At 40.8% G+C, this 13,466-nt stretch overlaps 1 protein-coding gene across 7 annotated transcripts in view; it reads left to right on the top strand.

Moving 5' to 3' along the window:
* LOC115449653 (spectrin alpha chain) overlaps window positions 1-11,487 on the top strand; it is a 39,765-nt gene extending 28,278 nt beyond the window's left edge. For 4 of the 7 annotated variants that reach the window (XM_037444888.1, XM_037444891.1, XM_037444890.1 and 1 more), the window contains exons 24-45: window positions 306-423; window positions 1,005-1,049; window positions 2,861-3,009; window positions 3,159-3,399; window positions 3,625-3,770; window positions 4,010-4,112; window positions 4,369-4,518; window positions 4,713-4,968; window positions 5,146-5,341; window positions 5,484-5,801; window positions 5,908-6,112; window positions 6,352-6,556; window positions 6,860-7,086; window positions 7,353-7,466; window positions 7,659-7,806; window positions 7,979-8,093; window positions 8,236-8,259; window positions 9,122-9,234; window positions 9,359-9,508; window positions 9,598-9,768; window positions 9,997-10,166; window positions 10,417-11,487. In XM_037444888.1, the coding sequence (XP_037300785.1) occupies window positions 306-423; window positions 1,005-1,049; window positions 2,861-3,009; window positions 3,159-3,399; window positions 3,625-3,770; window positions 4,010-4,112; window positions 4,369-4,518; window positions 4,713-4,968; window positions 5,146-5,341; window positions 5,484-5,801; window positions 5,908-6,112; window positions 6,352-6,556; window positions 6,860-7,086; window positions 7,353-7,466; window positions 7,659-7,806; window positions 7,979-8,093; window positions 8,236-8,259; window positions 9,122-9,234; window positions 9,359-9,508; window positions 9,598-9,768; window positions 9,997-10,166; window positions 10,417-10,545 (3,493 nt within the window). In that variant the 3' untranslated portion in view covers window positions 10,546-11,487. The remainder of the gene's footprint in view (window positions 1-305; window positions 424-1,004; window positions 1,050-2,860; window positions 3,010-3,158; window positions 3,400-3,624; window positions 3,771-4,009; window positions 4,113-4,368; window positions 4,519-4,712; window positions 4,969-5,145; window positions 5,342-5,483; window positions 5,802-5,907; window positions 6,113-6,351; window positions 6,557-6,859; window positions 7,087-7,352; window positions 7,467-7,658; window positions 7,807-7,978; window positions 8,094-8,235; window positions 8,260-9,121; window positions 9,235-9,358; window positions 9,509-9,597; window positions 9,769-9,996; window positions 10,167-10,416) is intronic. The other 3 variants (XM_037444893.1, XM_037444892.1, XM_037444894.1) reach the window with 3 other exon arrangements.
* The last annotated feature ends 1,979 nt before the right edge of the window (window positions 11,488-13,466 follow it).

Here is a 13,466-nt window from a genome sequence, read left to right as displayed (position 1 = left end):
GACCATTAGATCATTATATCAACAACGAGGCTAAGGTCTTTATTACATGCTGTTAGGTAGCTATCAAGAAACTATTTTGCTTTTAACTTTTACAAAGAAAGTTCGTATTTTAGTCTCTTACTATGGTTGGTATAAGCTGCTGTGTCGTTGGTATTATGCTGAACTAAAGCTTCTTTTGACCTGACAAAAATACCTAATTAGTAGTTACTTACGCAATTCACAGAATTGTGAAGGATGTCTGCTGCTCTACTATATTTTCGTTTTTTTTATATTATAATATTATAAGTGTATCGTATTTATACTAGATTCTTATCCGACTACCGCGACCTGATGGCGTGGATCAACTCCATGATGGCGCTGGTGAGTTCGGAGGAGCTCGCCAACGACGTCACCGGCGCCGAAGCGCTGCTCGAGAGGCACCAGGTAATGTACCTCTATATCATGATCCCACCTATAATCAATTGTATTGTTTATACCTTTCGTAAACTGTTTAATAAGACTTAGCTATTGAATGGCGCTGTTCTTTACTTATACATCTCGTAGACAATAGACTGCACTGGGAATTTGCCCTGGTAGAGAAATTAATTCTATACCATATAAAGTGAACTTACGCGAGTAACTATAGAGCTATTCATTAGAGTAACTATAAGGTTACTCAATAGAGTAACTATAGAGCTACTCATTAGAGTAACTATAAGGTTACTCATTAGAGTAACTATAAAGTTACTCATTAGAGTAACTGTAAGTTACTTTCAGAGTATTTTATTTTAAACCCTGTTCGACGCGTCGCCATCACTCTTACTGATCTTCGCGAGACTATATGTATTGTCTAAGACTTGTTTAGGAGAAGTATAAGATACCAAAACAGAGAATTCCATGGCTAATTTATTAAACATTTACATTTGTTCATTTCAATCTAAAATGTACCCTCATAATGTGTACAAAATGTGTATGTTAATACCATCTGTCCTTCATGGTGTTCATATACAAGGTGTGTGTTCTAGACCCAGCGTTTGGAGATAGACGCGCGTTACGGCATAATGCCGCAGGTCAGACGATTGCACGCATGTGTGCCCAGAACCTAACTGTATTAATACACCGCGGACAAGTGGATTGTTTTTGATTGCTGTAATTGTGGTTGAAACCATAATGGTATTACTAATGTGATGTACCATCTATTCAATTCATAATTACAGACGTTAAAAGGAATTCATATTGTACAGACAATGTGCAGATTTGTTTCGTAATTCCAAATTTGTTTTAATGAATTTTATGTATTATTTTAATGGCTTTATAGGGTGCGTAGTGCCACAAGCCGTAAGCCCACAGCTTTATAGAAACGTAGATCATAATAAAACGTAATGATCTCATCAGAATATCGATTAGTGTAGCCAGTACTTCCTTTAGTTTAACTATATTTTTAGCTTGAAAAAAAAGTTTCTCATTCTTAAAACAGCCGGTCTCCTTCATAATAAATTGTGCTATCCTCATTTATAAGCTGACCCTGCCAGGCTAACAAACGTATAGTCAGGTTAAAAAAAAACTAAATCACAATGAATGAAATTCTAGATTTAGTCGAAAAATAGACTCGCAGTCGATTCTATCATAATATCCGTAAACATATATTTTCACAGTCCTCATTTTAGAAATCTGTATTATCAAACAAATCTGCACATATTAGTTTTTGATAATAATCCAATACTATCACAGTTGATGTGCTGTTTTCCGAAACGAGTCGAAATTCCTATCATAGGTGACGTTCGACGGCACGCGGGCGCGGCCAGACACGTAGTCTAGGCGACTGACTCTAACATCACGCCATAATATAACACGCGCAATATTCATGTATCAGTGTTGTGGGATGTGTACGGAGATTTTTTAAAACAATTATTGATAAGTTTGGCAAAATATTTTTTTAAGTGGCTGACTTAAGGTAATCAAAGTGTTGTTGCACAACCCTAAGAAATATCTGCAACAGTTTGAAACATGTAACATATTTATCTTACCTCCTTAAAATAAATATTTAGAAAAAAATAATTAAATAATGTTTTTAGAAATTTCCGTACATATGTCAAGGCCCCTAGTAAAGTCCAGTTCGTTTCCCTTCATGTTTCAGTGTGTTTGTTCACGTCTCCCTTATTCTTTGTAATGTGACTCCTCTAATCGTATCGATCACGTGTTGTTTTGTGTGTTGTGTAATTAAAACGCTTTTATTTTTAGTTTAATAAAGTTCAAAATTCCAAATTCCTCTTCATACAATTCCTTTCAATCTTACCCATGAATCTGCCAATAGTATTAAAACCATTCAATTTTTATATTTTTTTTTATTAAATGTATCTATCAATAGTAAAATCGTGAGAATTTTTAAGCAGGATTCAAATAAAATGTGTCAATCTGTACTATGCAAAAGTTTATAGAACAATTGTTTTAAGTATGATCATATATGATCATAACTTTTGGCACCCATGCACAATGGCCCGACTTGCTACGGGCTAAGTGCTGAAAAAAGGATCCCCTCAAAATAGACCTTCTGGCACCTTTCACATTAAATCACGACAGCCCTTAACATTCTCCATTATATTAATTCAACCTACGATGTAACCTTCAATAGATACCGTATTAAGAACATTTTTAACTAAACTGCTGTATGAAATTGTATGGAACCAAAATCATCTGATTGATTCTTTTAAAAGTTGAATAAATGTATGTCTACTGGTTGGCTAGTGCCATCAATATGTATATTCTATTGGTATAAAAGTTACGACTATATCGTAAACTTTGATATGGCGTCTATTGAAGATCCACCATAATATAACCCATGCCATTGACTATAAATTCTAAAATACATTGTATACAACAGGAACACCGCACGGAAATGGACGCGCGCGCCGGCACGTTCCAGGCGCTGGAGCTATTTGGCCAACAGCTGCTGCAGGGCGGACACTACGCCAGCGTCGACATTCAGGAGAAGCTCAACAACATGGGCGACGCACGGCAGGAATTGGAGAAGTAAGTGACGTACCTGATAAAGTTACAATTGATAATTATAAACTGTTTGGTATGCGCAAGAGTGCCTGATCACCTGTCCAAAAGGATTAAAGAAATTCTGTAGCATTTGGAGGCCCAATTGCATGCTTATAAAATACATTGATTTTCAGGGCGTGGGTGAGCCGTCGCATGAAGCTGGACCAGAACCTGGAGCTGCAGCTGTTCTACCGCGACTGCGAGCAGGCGGAGGGGTGGATGGCGGCGCGCGAGGCGTTCCTGGCGCCGGCCGACCCCGCCGACGCGCACGCGCATGCGCAGAGCGCCGTGGACTCGCCCGACCACGCGCAGCCCGACAACGTCGAGCAGCTCATCAAGAAGCACGAGGACTTCGACAAGGCCATCAACGCGCATGTCAGTACACATATAGTATACTACTTTGAATTTTATTGTATTTGCCAGTGAATATAGATATTTTTTTTATCATTCTAGGGATCATTGCGTATAATGAAGATATATTTTACAAATAACACCCATGTGCAAGAAGTTGTTATATACAGGATGTTTTACTGACGATGATGACGTTTAACTAGGATTTTGTTTAAAATTGAAAACACAATATTTCATTTTATCTTGTAGGAGGAGAAGATCGCACAACTGCAGACCTTGGCCGACCAGCTGATCGCTTCGGACCACTACGCGACCGACGCGATCGACGACAAGCGCAAGCAGGTGCTCGACCGCTGGCGCCATCTCAAGGAGGCGCTCATCGAGAAACGGTCCAGGTAAGATCATAATACTACTTCAATGATTGTCATTTTATTAGTTATTACATATCATGATGGATTAAAATATTAGGATAAAATATTAAAATATTAGGTTGTTTAAATCGCATTATCAGAGGTCACCTTAATACCTACTAATACAAGTAATTCAGGTAGTTTCCATATTTGTATAATCTTTTCTTTCACAACTACATGTTAAATCGGCCGAACTATTAATTTTATTATAATATTTTCTATAGACTGGGCGATGAGCAGACCCTGCAACAGTTCTCTCGCGATGCCGACGAGATGGAGAACTGGATCGCTGAGAAACTGCAGCTCGCCACCGAAGAGAGCTACAAGGTAACAAGTGTTGACGATTACCCTAATTGCCATGTTGAGTTCATTGTGTGTTTAGACAGGCGCATGGATTTATATACTTACCGCATTAGATGGTCAAAAAATAATGAGATACTTTGCCATATTTGTCACGAAATTTTCTGTATATCAATTTACAATTAGAACAAGACAGAGTAATACAATCCAAACTCCACCAATGTGTCAAAAAATAAAACTTAAAAATGCTAATATTATATTAATATGTAATATGGTTGTGCAGGACCCGGCCAACATCCAGTCGAAGCATCAGAAGCACCAGGCGTTCGAGGCGGAGCTGGCGGCCAACGCGGAGCGCATCCAGTCCGTGCTCGCCATGGGCGGCAACCTCGTGCAGCGCGGACAGTGCAGCGGCAGCGAGGACGCCGTGCAGGTACGCACCACACACGCGTTATACGGATATGTGATAAATAGTTCTCTTGTTTCGACGCAGCAGGAACTTCTCGATTTGTAATGAAAATTCCTATAAAAGTCTCTCATGAGACTAATTCTGATCTGAAGGTATTTTTACCGAGATTGTAATTTACTGTTATATCCATGTGTTCATAAATGCTTTCTTCAATGCAGGCTCGTCTCGCCTCCATCGCGGACCAATGGGAGTTCCTTACCCAGAAGACCACTGAGAAGTCCCTCAAACTGAAGGAGGCCAACAAGCAGCGTACCTACATCGCGGCCGTCAAGGATCTGGACTTCTGGCTCGGAGAGGTGGAGAGCTTGCTCACATCGGAGGACTCCGGCAAGGACCTCGCCTCCGTGCAGAACCTGATGAAGAAGCACCAGCTTGTAGAGGCTGATATACAGGCTCACGAGGATAGGATCAAGGGTGAGACTTTTTACTTGATTGTTTATATACATATATGTGGTAATTCCGTGCGGTATTTGACGTGTTAGTTAATTTAACTTGAGCCGTGATCGATAACTTGTCGCTACATTTTGTCTAACTAATATACTGTCTACGTAGATATTTGATAGGCGTCACTAACGTACTTCCTCCCACTAGACATGAACGCGCAGGCGGACGCGCTGGTGTCGAGCGGACAGTTCGACAGCGCGGGTATCGGCGCGCGGCGCTCCGCCATCAACGAGCGGTTCGAGCGCGTGCGCAACCTGGCCGCGCACCGCCGCGCGCGCCTGCACGAGGCTAACACGCTGCACCAATTCTTCAGGGACATCGCCGACGAAGAGTCTTGGATCAAGTAAGTACCGCTGTGGCTTCGATAAAATTTTAAGTCCTCCACAACTGATCCACACACATATATCTACAAAACTATAAAAGGCAACTACAATAATTTGAAAGTTTAAATATTATTAAATTAAATCCACATTTTAACCTCAAAGGGAGAAGAAACTTCTCGTCGCCTCAGACGACTATGGGCGTGATTTGACCGGCGTCCAAAACCTTCTGAAAAAGCACAAGCGTCTTGAAGCCGAGCTGGCCAGCCACGAACCCGCCATCCAGGCTGTGCAGGAGGCCGGCGAGAAGCTCATGGACGTGTCTAACCTGGGCGTGCCCGAGATCGAGCAGAGGCTGAAGGCTTTGGCCTTGGCCTGGGCTGAACTACAAGCGCTCGCGGCTGAGAGAGGCGCCAAACTGCAGCAGTCGCTTGCCTACCAGCAATTCCTGGCTAAGGTTGACGAGGAGGAAGCATGGATCAGGTAAGATGTCGTGGCATCATGTCGGTATACATTATTAAGATTAAAGAATTTATGACACAAGCAAGTTACTAAACCAATGCTAATACCAAATATGTTTATTGTATAGCGAGAAGCAGCAGCTGGTCGTGGTGGGCGAGTGTGGCGACAGCATGGCGGCGGTGCAGGGGCTGCTGAAGAAGCACGAGGCGTTGGAGGCCGAGCTGGCCGCCCGCGCAGAGCGCGTGCGCGAGCTCGCCGCCGAGGGCGACGCACTGCTGCAGGCCGGCAACCTGCACTCCGACGCACTCGATCACCGCATCCGCGCGCTACAGGTACGCACTCACTGAATATTTACATAGCCACACTACACATGAACTACTGATTAAATTAAATTGATGACGCCAACGTACAATGCATCTGACGCAGTTGTGCTATTTCACATACATGATATGCCTCAATATGCGCTCAACTTTAATGTAATAGAATTTTCAACATCTCCAATAGCGAAGCAAGCCAAAATCTAGATAAGCATGTTGCCCAACATAAGTAATAATATCCCTTTCTTCCCTAGGCCAAGCTGGAGAAACTGACTGGTTTGGCAGCGCGTCGCAAGGCCGCGCTGGTGGACAACTCGCTGTACCTGCAGCTGCTGTGGAAGGCGGACGTAGTGGAGTCGTGGATCGCGGACAAGGAGACGCACGTGCGCTCCGATGAGTTCGGACGAGATCTTTCTACCGTGCAAACGCTGCTTACCAAGCAGGACACCTTCGATGCAGGTCAGTGTAGCCTGTGTGCCCTTGAGACAAAATTGTGGGAGTGTCTTCTTTGGTTTTATGCCAAGTGACAACCGTAGTTTTAAAGACTGTGTTTCGTATTTGCGTTTCCGTGTGATATAGAACTATTTTATATTTATACTTCTAAGGTTAACTTCTAGGTCTTAAAGGTCTTAGGTCTTAAATAAGCTAATGGTTTGTTCGAGCTTGCCTAGAAACACTGTTCACATCATTTGAATTGCGAATACGTTACCGTTAATTAAAGAAAGGAAAAAGCTAATCCTAACCGTAACATTAACCCCACAGGTCTAGCCGCATTCGAGCATGAGGGCATCCAGAACATCACCTCCCTCAAAGAGCAGCTGGTGGCCGCGAACCACGAGCAGACACCTGCTATCGTGAAGCGGCACGCGGACGTGATCTCGCGCTGGCAGCGACTGCTAGCTGACTCGGCAGCGCGCAAACAGCGTCTGCTGCAGCTGCAGGACCAGTTCCGCCAGATCGAGGAATTGTATCTCACATTCGCCAAGAAGGTAAAGTAACAATTTATTAATCTGGTCTAATAGATCGTAGCTTCTAACTAAATCACGAACCGCCACATTATTCTAGTCACATTCCTCAAGGTAACGTTGACAACATTACAGACTCATAGAATATAAAAATATGGAATCGACGTCAGGCCCATTCACCATCCGTAGCTAATGTTATCTTGATGCACATTATACTTACTTACATAAATAAAATCAGCATCTTATTTAAGGATACATTTAACAATAGTATTTGTTTTTCTTGTTACCAGGCATCCGCTTTCAACTCGTGGTTTGAGAACGCCGAAGAAGACCTAACTGACCCCGTGCGCTGTAATTCCATCGAGGAGATCAGAGCTCTCAAGGATGCGCACGCGCAATTCCAAGTAAGTGCTATAATGGGTTTCAGATTATAATGCGTATACACCCCCACTTCGATAATCTTTGATTGACGAGTTTAAAAACTAACACCAACCGTAATTACAAAAAAAAACACTAAAGTTGGATCCTTTTACGACAAAAGCATTTGTCTAACATTTTGATGGAAGTGTTACAATACAGTATAATGTGTTGCGCAGGCGTCGCTGTCGTCGGCACAGAGCGACTTCGAGGCTCTGGCGGCGCTGGACGAGCAGATCAAGTCGTTCAACGTGGGCGCTAACCCTTACACCTGGTTCACCATGGAGGCGCTCGAGGAGACGTGGCGCAACTTGCGCAAGATCATTGGTATGCAATACCTTATTGCCCTAGGGAATGGCTATTCTAAGACCACTATACTATAGTAACGTTTTTCGACGCATAAACAATAACTGACTGTCAATATTACGAGTTGACCGAGGTACTGATCACCCCATTTCGTCCTAACTGCTTCGAATTAACATGAATGTCGTGTGTGCAGCTGAGCGCGACATCGAGCTGACGAAGGAGGCGCAGCGCCAGGAGGAGAACGACAAGCTGCGTAAGGAGTTCGCTAAACACGCCAACGCGTTCCACCAATGGCTCACGGAGACACGGTACGTACGCACCAACTTCACACGTTCCGTCCAAATTGGGCTTTGTAACTGAGTATAATATATTCATCCTTGTGGGGTTCTAAAAGTTAAGGTTTGTGTTTAAAATTGTGACAAAATATTTCATTGTAATATTGATGTACAGGTACCGGCTGCTAGGCTGGGACGGGTAAAGTATTAGAATGTCGCGTGTTGTACTAAAAATTGTACCGCAACGCTTTGCGGCTTGGCAAAAATATTCTTCATTACCTTGTTAATAAATCTGATTTTATTAGTACTTCTGTAAGATGAGTTTACAAAAGTACTTATATATAATCAAACACGCCTTATATGCGTCCGTCAAGAGCGGGGAACATTTTGGTTGAATAAGAATTTGACTCACAAGGCCGCCTAGCTTTTGATGTAATTAATATTTAAAAATTTGGGTTCTTTTGCCAAGCCCGCTGGTTGTACGCGCACACCGTGTTGTCTCTTCTATTTTCGCTATTAAATACGATTGGCTTCTACTACAAAATGTTCATGTATCAACAAACATCATCGAAATAACTTTAATATTTCAGGCGTAACAATTTCTGAGTGTTCTTAGTTTCGATTAATTTCAATACTAATTGACCACTTCAACTAAATTGCAACCTTACTCATTCGATTTGTACAGAAATGTCGTGACGTGAATATTGCCTTTAGGTATACCTTGTATGCGATCATTAAATCATGTAAAACTTTAATATTCATGACCCTGAAACTGACATCCTACTAGTTATCGATAGACCTTTTATATTTATTGTTGATCTGAAGTTAGTCACGTTACTCGACTTCCACCTTTAGAAATATACATATAGAATATATATATTTTTTTACTTTAAAATAAAAGTTTTACACCATCAAAAACCGATTAAAAGCTGTCACTCTGTCACTTAAAGTTAACATTAAATATTTAAAAGAGGCTACCCTCAAACCGCCTATAGAGATGAACAATTTTCATCGACTATATAATTTACCAGTGAGAGTGTAATTGAAATGTTATGATGCAGCACGTCGATGATGGAGGGCACGGGCTCGCTGGAGCAGCAGCTCGCCACGCTGCGGCAGCGCGCCGGGGAGGTGCGCGCCAGACGCGCCGATCTAAGACGCCTAGAAGAATTGGGTACGTTACTATACCATAGACAACTGAGGATCATGTTCAAATCTTTAAAGATGTAAAATCTCTTTCCGCACGAACAATACTACTATAATACGTATAATACTCATTTCCTAACGTTATCTCTAAGGCGCCGCACTAGAAGAGCACCTGATCCTGGACAACAGATACACGGAGCACAGCACGGTGGGGCTGGCGCAGCAGTGGGACCAGCTCGACCAGCTCTCCATGCGTATGCAGCATAACCTCGAGCAGCAGATACAAGCCAGAAACCATTCGGGTATGTTCTAGAATATTCTTGAATTTCAACAAATTTACTCCATTTTCGTAAACTTCCGTACGATATCTAATACTGTTATCTGTGTACAGGTGTGAGCGAGGACGCTCTGAAGGAGTTCTCGATGATGTTCAAGCACTTCGACAAGGACCGCTCCGGTCGTCTCAACCACCACGAGTTCAAGTCGTGCCTGCGCGCGCTCGGCTACGACCTGCCCATGGTCGAGGAGGGGCAGCCCGACCCCGAGTTCGAGGCTATACTCAGTGAGTATTCAAACATTTTAAAAACTTGGATATTACCAGTACTAAACTGGCTGATACCCTTTAAACAGTGGCTTTCACACAACACTTTGACGGCTGTATTTTGGTAATAGAAATAGACGGTTGCATTTTGAGACAACCAGCTCTAATAATGATTTCCGAAGTTACTAATTCGATTATAAGAATTAAAGTCTGTCTGCGCCATAGTCTTAATAAATACGTTTCTCGTAGATGTGGTGGATCCGAATCGCGACGGGCAAGTGTCGCTGCAGGAGTACATGGCGTTCATGATCAGCAAGGAGACGGAGAACGTACATTCATCGGAGGAGATCGAGAACGCGTTCCGCGCCATCACCGCGCACCAGGACCGCGCCTACGTCACCAAGGATGAGCTATACGCTGTTAGTATACCGCGCGTTATGCAAATAGATACAATCTAAAGTTCCATTTAAATCCTAGTTTCTACAAGTATAATTAGATAAGTTACAAGAAACTGTGAGCCTCATTTGGGTGGATGGCTCATTCAATACTGCATATGTTGAACTATTTAAACAGTATAGTTTGATGTTTTATTCATTGAAACATAATATTTGCTTAGTCCAAGATAAGTGAACATTTCATATCATCCTAATAATACCTTTATTATTACAGAACCTGACAAAGGAGATGGCGGACTATTGTGTAGCTCGCATGAAACCTTACGTGGAACCGAAGACGGAACGACCCATACCCAACGCTCTCGACTACATAGACTTCACCCACACGCTGTTCCAGAACTAAGCACGCAGCACCGCCCGCGCAGTACCTTATTTAACGCATTAAATAACAAAACATACTTGGTTCTTTCATTGCAACACCCACCTGCGTGCGTACTGCGCGGACGATAGCGCACCCACGGGACGGGCACGGGCGAGTTTCAAGCGATGTTAACGTACTACTGTGTAATTTACGTCACAATTCTCCCGTTGCGTTACGTTTATATACATTTTAATATAAACTGCACCATCTAACTAAAGATCCGTGACTTAATTTACGTATAACTTGTACTTTTTGACATTAGCATTTGCTATAGCAAACTGTAAAACAGTATAGTCAGAGACTCGCTCGTGGTTCAGGCCCTCACGCTTGCCTTCATATCTTTCTCTATTCCAAATTATAGACTGGTTGATACACATCTTAAATGTTTGTAGTTTAGTCTATTGTTGGGAGGTCGGCTGGAGTCGGTGCGTCTGCTCAGACCGCTAGTGGTTTCCATGCGAAACGTGAGCGTCTGGGCGGCCCGGGACTACTTGGGTAGTCTCGTATAGGAACCGGCACGTAACTTATAGTTCGTCTAAAGAAAATACATCTACCTTTTAAATAATTAGTATATTAATTTGCCACATAAGACAATTTAACTAGCAAGACTAAATTACATAATCGTGATATGACACAAGACGTCGCATCCAAAATATCATAAAATTAAATCGTGCGCATGCGACGGGGAGACGACGTCAATGCCAGGATACGTGCCGGTGCTATATCTTCGGGTACGGAAGTAAAGGTTAGAATTCCTTTTCTCTGAGCGTAGCAGAGAAATACGAAGCTGCCGTTTCATTACGACACAGACTCAGCTTTCGTGTTATGCATTTCGATTTTTGCTAGAATTAAGCTAACGCGTGTAGCCTCATTCTATTTATTTTTTGTACTCTTATTAATCTTTTCAATAAATATTTATTTCAATTAAACGAGTTTGTTTATTTTTAGTCAATTTAATAAATTATGTTCATACATACATTTACAAGTTACATCAGTTTATATTACACTATACTTATTTAAAATCATATATTTCTGATACATGTATAACACTAATGTTCAATAATAAACTGTAATTGGTTGAGTTAGTCATGTCTTGAAATCAGACGGTGTCTAACTTCAATATCGAATTATGGAGGCTATGTTTGCATAATTAAGAAAATGGAACTGATAAACACTACCTTTGTATATTACAATTCCACATATCAAAATTTAAGATCCGATATTTGATCGAGTATGGACAACACATAATGTCCTATATTTTTCAGTAATTATAGGTGATCTCTGAATAATATTGCACATATATTATCATTTGCAAAATATGCAATATTAATTATTATACATATACATGACGATCGGCCTGGTTGATTAAATGCATTTGAAACGCGCTATAAACACACTATTATAGTCGGTTAAAATTTTTAGACACATATATGTCCGATTAAAACGCGCATATTTAAAAAAAAGTTCGTATACATGGGAAAGCTAATAACCTAAAGCTTGAGGGCGGGCAGACCAAACTAAGCTGTGTCGAACTTGGTATCATAACTACCCTAAAATCCAATATAAATATATTTACAGTGAACACCATAGAGACTTGATTTACTGCACTAATTATTGTGGAAAGCATTCGCATAATCAAAAATCCGGATAATTAAATAGAAGAAAAGGATTTTTTGTATAATTATAAATTATTTATAATAAGCTTTTGCTGGCATCTCCACCCGCATTGATGGCTATTTCCTGGTAAAAAGTTGTATATAGTACTCAAGGGAATATAGTTTACTATTATGAAAAAATTATGTTTCTTTCGCAGTTTCAATACGGATAATTGCGAAATTAGGTCTGATAATCCATCCAGTATCCACTGTAATTGAAATCTTGCCTTTATACATCAATTAAACTTCATTCTGCTTTTAATGCAAAAACAATTGCACAGCAATTTATTATTAGCCAAAAAATATCCGTAATATAAATATTTATGCATCCATGTCTAATTATTCTTTTTAGAAATATTTACAAGTATTTAATAAATGCACTATCTTATTTTATAATTAAATAATTATTGCATAGAAATAATTAATTTAGACAACTTTTGTTACAATCAAATATGTTTGAATGCATATTTATAATTTTTGATAGTGTAGCATATCGCTGCGGCCAAGATGTCTTTCTACGATGGCTATCGCTAATAAAATGTATTCTTCTCTTTCTATTAGCGTTAACGACTATAAAAGTACGTCGTCTACAGCCCTTGTAATATATGCGAAATCAACACGATGACTGCGGCTCACGCTATAGTCGTGTATTTTGGGTGCAACGCGCGTGTGGCTAGCACATAACCATACCTCAAACCATCTCAACAAAATCTTAAGTTATAATTTTTGGTCCCACTTACATGTAAAATCAAAATTTACAAAGAATTATTCAAATTCTTAACTACCCATAATTATCTACATAAGACTTGCTACACTCAGCTGAGTGCCGACTGGGTGGTGGCGGGACATTATGCTGTCTTTTAACAAATGCTGTAAAATTAGTCATCAATGGATTTCTGCTGGATTTCAGTTGTCAGACCATGCACATACAGCGTGACAGTCTCGCCACTGCCCAGAGATAACTTAGCAGTTGCTTCTGTAGATATACGATCACCAACAAATTACAATAACCTTCACCTAATGCTGTACCACAACTATAAGTACAATTTGGTCAACATTTTATTTAGGAGAGAAAACTTCATTGCAGGACAAGATAACATGTTAATTACTTTTAAGGCGATTCCAGATGTTAAGTTTCATAAATTCAAGTAATTACACTAGCTTTAATACATTTCAAGTTGTAACGCTCAGTCTTCATACCACTGCTGCTTGGCAGAACATTACAAAATAATGAGACCCAACATAAGA

Source organism: Manduca sexta, chromosome 28, assembly GCF_014839805.1.
Source record: "Manduca sexta isolate Smith_Timp_Sample1 chromosome 28, JHU_Msex_v1.0, whole genome shotgun sequence".
Taxonomy (NCBI): Eukaryota; Metazoa; Arthropoda; class Insecta; order Lepidoptera; family Sphingidae; genus Manduca; species Manduca sexta.
The sequence above is the reverse complement of the archived record's forward strand: the minus strand, read 5'-3'. Positions and strand labels throughout refer to the sequence as shown.